Source organism: Buceros rhinoceros, unplaced genomic scaffold (genome assembly GCF_000710305.1).
Source record: "Buceros rhinoceros silvestris isolate BGI_N320 unplaced genomic scaffold, ASM71030v1 scaffold30562, whole genome shotgun sequence".
Classification (NCBI taxonomy): domain Eukaryota; kingdom Metazoa; phylum Chordata; class Aves; order Bucerotiformes; family Bucerotidae; genus Buceros; species Buceros rhinoceros.
In genome coordinates, this window is record NW_010398890.1 from 31,175 (window position 1) to 35,371 (window position 4,197).

The 4,197-nt window shown below is 47.9% G+C and overlaps 1 protein-coding gene across 5 annotated transcripts in view; it reads left to right on the top strand.

Moving 5' to 3' along the window:
* WHSC1L1 (Wolf-Hirschhorn syndrome candidate 1-like 1) overlaps positions 1-3,996 on the top strand; it is a 27,816-nt gene extending 23,820 nt beyond the window's left edge. For 4 of the 5 annotated variants that reach the window (XM_010131273.1, XM_010131275.1, XM_010131274.1 and 1 more), the window contains 6 exons: positions 190-459; positions 1,289-1,405; positions 1,756-1,897; positions 2,445-2,551; positions 2,895-3,099; positions 3,434-3,996. In XM_010131273.1, coding sequence (XP_010129575.1) covers positions 190-459; positions 1,289-1,405; positions 1,756-1,897; positions 2,445-2,551; positions 2,895-3,099; positions 3,434-3,675 — 1,083 coding nt within the window. In that variant the 3' untranslated portion in view covers positions 3,676-3,996. The remainder of the gene's footprint in view (positions 1-189; positions 460-1,288; positions 1,406-1,755; positions 1,898-2,444; positions 2,552-2,894; positions 3,100-3,433) is intronic. The other variant, XM_010131276.1, reaches the window with a different exon arrangement.
* The last annotated feature ends 201 nt before the right edge of the window (positions 3,997-4,197 follow it).

The window sequence follows — 4,197 nt, forward strand, 5'->3', positions numbered from 1 at the left end:
CTGACCCGCAGGAACTGTGCGGCTTGTCGCACACGAGCCTTCGCAAGGGTCTGGAGGAATGGTAACGATGTCAGCATTGCTCTCTTGCCTTCTCTTGTCAGCCGGTGCCCGGCCTCCAGCGCAGCTGTTAAATCTGTGATCTTTGTGCATTGTCTTCATTGTTTGTTCTTGTTTTCCTTCGCTCCACAGTCCAACAAGGTCATTGGGAAGGTTCAGATCCAGGTGGCGGATCTGTCGGAGATCCCCCGTTGTAACTGCAAGCCCTCAGACGAGAACCCCTGCGGCCTGGAGTCGGAGTGCCTGAACAGGATGCTGCAGTACGAGTGCCACCCCCAGGTGTGCCCGGCTGGGGAGCGCTGCCAGAACCAGTGCTTCACCAAACGGCTCTACCCTGACGCCGAAATCATCAAAACGGACCGCCGTGGGTGGGGTCTCAGGACAAAAAGGAGCATTAAAAAGGTAGAAGTACAAAGGACAGAGGTGGTGATAGCCACCAGCGTGGTGTTCCAGGAGGACACTGCGACGGTGTGCCCTAAGCACACCCGCACAGAGCTTCCAGCGTTTACAAGGAGTCGCTCTGTGTTAAAAAGGCGTGAAGCCTCCCAGGGTGACCAGTAATGGTGGCATCGGCTTGGCTGGTGTGACAGAAGTGTCTTTACCTGTTTGGGTGATGGTGAATTCCATTGGTGGAGGGAAAGTGCGTGTGTTCTCACTGCCACTGGGCAAATCAGGAGAGAGTGGTTGGGGAGGAAGAGTCTCAGTGATGGTTCCTTCTCCTAAGTGAGGCCATTGATGGTGACGAAATCTTTGAGGGCTGCCAAAACAAATTGCCTGGTTTTTCTGTTTTTTCCCCCCAGTTTTTTTTCCTCATCGTATGCCTACAAATGACATCACAAAGTGATAAAGTGATGCTCAGAGTGCTGAGTATTGACTCCCTTGGGTCAAGGTATCAGTTGTCTCCCAGTTCTTCTGAATTCCTGTAGGTGAAGGTTGGGAACACGCTGCTGGCCTGGAGAGCCGCTTTTAGTCATGATTTTTGGCTATTAATTTTTTTTAAATTGTTATTTTTGTATAACGTGTGTTTCATGAAAACTTTGTTACTGCAAGTGAATACAGAACCAGTGCTTGGCTCTGCTGCTGTGTTCACATCCTGCCTACACAAAAAGTTTAATGCTTTTTGTGGCGAGTAGTGCATTCTGATAGGAGATGGGTTTTTTTCTGCCTCCCTTTGTCCTCACAAGAAGCACGAAACGTGGATTTCTTAGTTCTGTTTGCCTTTCCTTCTCAGGGTGAGTTTGTGAACGAGTACGTTGGCGAGCTCATTGACGAAGAGGAGTGCAGACTGCGGATCAAACGTGCCCACGAGAACAGCGTGACCAACTTCTACATGTTAACTGTAACAAAGGTAATTATTGTGTCGTGTTCAGTGTAACCTGTCTGCAGTTGAAACTCGGGACAAAAGCTGGCGGAAGCATCGCTCCATGCTTGATGCTGTGTCGGTAGGAGGATAACAGAGGTGTGTCTCTGTTCAGAATGGGTGAAGGGATGAAGCAAAGACTGTATGTTGGGTTGGGTGCTCTGTAAGCGCAAATATTCAGACAGTTCTTCCTAAAAGTATCTCTGCAGGGAAAACTTCCCGCTGTAATTGAAAAGGAGCGTGTTGGTGGCTGCCTTAGCCATCAGTAACCCCTTGTTGGCAGGAAACCTTTTTTTAGTTCGTAAGTACTAAACATGTCTTTGTCTTTTTCTTGGAAGGACCGGATAATAGACGCTGGCCCGAAGGGGAATTATTCTCGCTTTATGAACCATAGCTGTAACCCGAACTGTGAAACGCAGAAGTGGACGGTGAATGGGGACATCAGAGTGGGGCTGTTCGCTCTGTGTGACATTCCCGCAGGTAAAAGATGGCACTTTCTGCACGGAAGCTTCTGTCCTGAAACAGACGGATCCCAACGTGGCTGTGGCTTTTCCCCTGATGTTACTTAGTACCAGTGAAGATTATAGGAGCTTCGTTATCAATTGGAGCTGAGACAAATACTTGAGTTCCAGCGTTCGCAGGGATCTTACAGTTAGAAATAGTTGGATGCTGAAAAGCTGCAGTTAAAGCTAACGACAGAGTTTGCTGCTGAGTCTGGGGTTGGCTCTGTCACGTAAGCGCTTCCCACAGCGCTGATGCTTTCACCAGTACTATGATCTTCCCACATTAAGCGTTTTGACTGATGTGTCGCTTTTAACTGGGCCGGTGTGACAGTACAGTGGCTGCTTGGGTCTGGTCCGGGCTGAATTTTGCTGGTTTCAGAGTTGGAGATCAATGCACTGTTTCAGGCTTGCCCTTGTAAGAGATCCTGCCACTAGGTCTCATGGGCTCTAGAGAGAAATGCTAATGGGATGTCGCTGGCTTTTCTCCCTGCCTCTGTGGTGAATTGTTTTCCTTTCAATTTCAGGAATGGAGTTAACATTTAATTATAATTTGGACTGCCTGGGCAATGGCAGGACCGAATGTCATTGTGGGGCAGAAAACTGCAGCGGTTTCCTGGGAGTGCGTCCAAAGGTACGTGGATGAGTATTGAAGCTTCTCTTCCCAAATATCGAGATCTAGTGAAGCAGGACAAAGAGAGGCTTTTGGGTTGTGTTCCTTTTTTCTTTAGTCTGTGTAGTGCTTCCCACCCTCTAAAGTCTCTAAAGATTTTGCAGTTATGCCCTGGTGTGTCTAGGGTGAAGTTAATTGTCAGATACATGTGGGTGGGTGTTTCTGGCTTTTCTAGCTTAAAACCTTTTTGGGTGACTGTAACTTAAGCCTAGTTCATGCAAATAACAACCCAGAGTTGATTAAGTTGATGTTAACGCCCGGGGTGTATGAAGTGACAGTGTGCTGTGGTGTTTGTGATCGCCAGACAGCGTTTGCAACGGCGAATGAAGAGAAGGTGAAGAATGCAAAACTAAAGCAGAAAAAACGGAAAATAAAAACAGAACAGAAGCAGATGCATGAGGACAACTGTTTCCAGTGCGGAGATGGGGGAGAACTAGTCATGTGTGACAAAAAGGACTGTCCCAAAGCGTACCACCTCCTATGCCTTAACCTCACTCAACCACCCTTTGGTAAGAGCAATCCCGTGCCTTCCTCTTGATCTTTTTCCTTCCTGTGGCGTTTGAGCCGAACCAGAGTGTGAGTTTGCGTTACAAAGACCCTGCAAAGCTCTGGCTGCGGCAGCCATGGTTTGAGTCAAGCTGAGGCCTAAAAAGGGCAAAATGACAGAACTGTTTCCAGTCAGGTTCTTGTAAAAGAGAAGCAGAAGTAGCGACTTCGGTCAGGTTTTTGTCATCTTTCTTTGTGTTCATCTGAACAATTACAGCATGGAGTAAAGGCTAAAGGCCAGTGCTGACCCTGACGTGCACTAATTTCAGCTTCCTGTCTCTCTCCTCCCATCCTCAGGAAAGTGGGAATGTCCGTGGCATCAGTGCGACGTCTGTAGCAACCCTGCGGTTTCGTTCTGCGAGTTTTGCCCTCATTCATTCTGCAGAGATCACGAGAAGGGAGCCCTGGTGGCATCAGCGCTGGATGGCCGTCTCTGCTGCTCCGCCCACGACCCCAAATCCCCTGTGGCGCCCGAATACTGGAGCAAGATAAAGTGCAAATTGGAAGCACAGAACCCTGTAGAAGAAGTGAAGGAGTGAATTGGGTTAAAAACAAACAAGGGAGCGGAGAAGAGGGGCAAATGGGCGATGAGCCTGAAGAGACTGCTCTGACACATTCAGTCTTTGTCACCGGAGCCGTCGCATGTGAACTGGGAGCGGGACCATTTAATCTTAGCAAGCAGAAGCAGGCGGTGGTGTTCGGGTTTTATCGTTTGGTCTTTCTTTTGCCCTTGAATGTGCTACAGCAGCTCTTACTGTTGGAAACCAGAAACGTCTTGGCCTTCAAAGAAAAACATAGACCTTTTGACAGTGAAAAGAATATTCTGCTTAAAATATGTTCTTTGAGTGTAGAAAGCAAAGCATAGCCACATATTTATTTATTTAATTTTCAAAGGGTGTTGAAGACCTGGTTTTGATCCGTCAACGTGTCTTTAAAAACAAAACAGCAAAGCAAACGTAACTCTTGTGTCTAGTTGAAGAGTAAAGCCTCCCCACTCTGTATAACGTTGAGATGCCATTAGACAGATGTGAGGCTCGGACCAGGTGACCCTGAAATGCCTC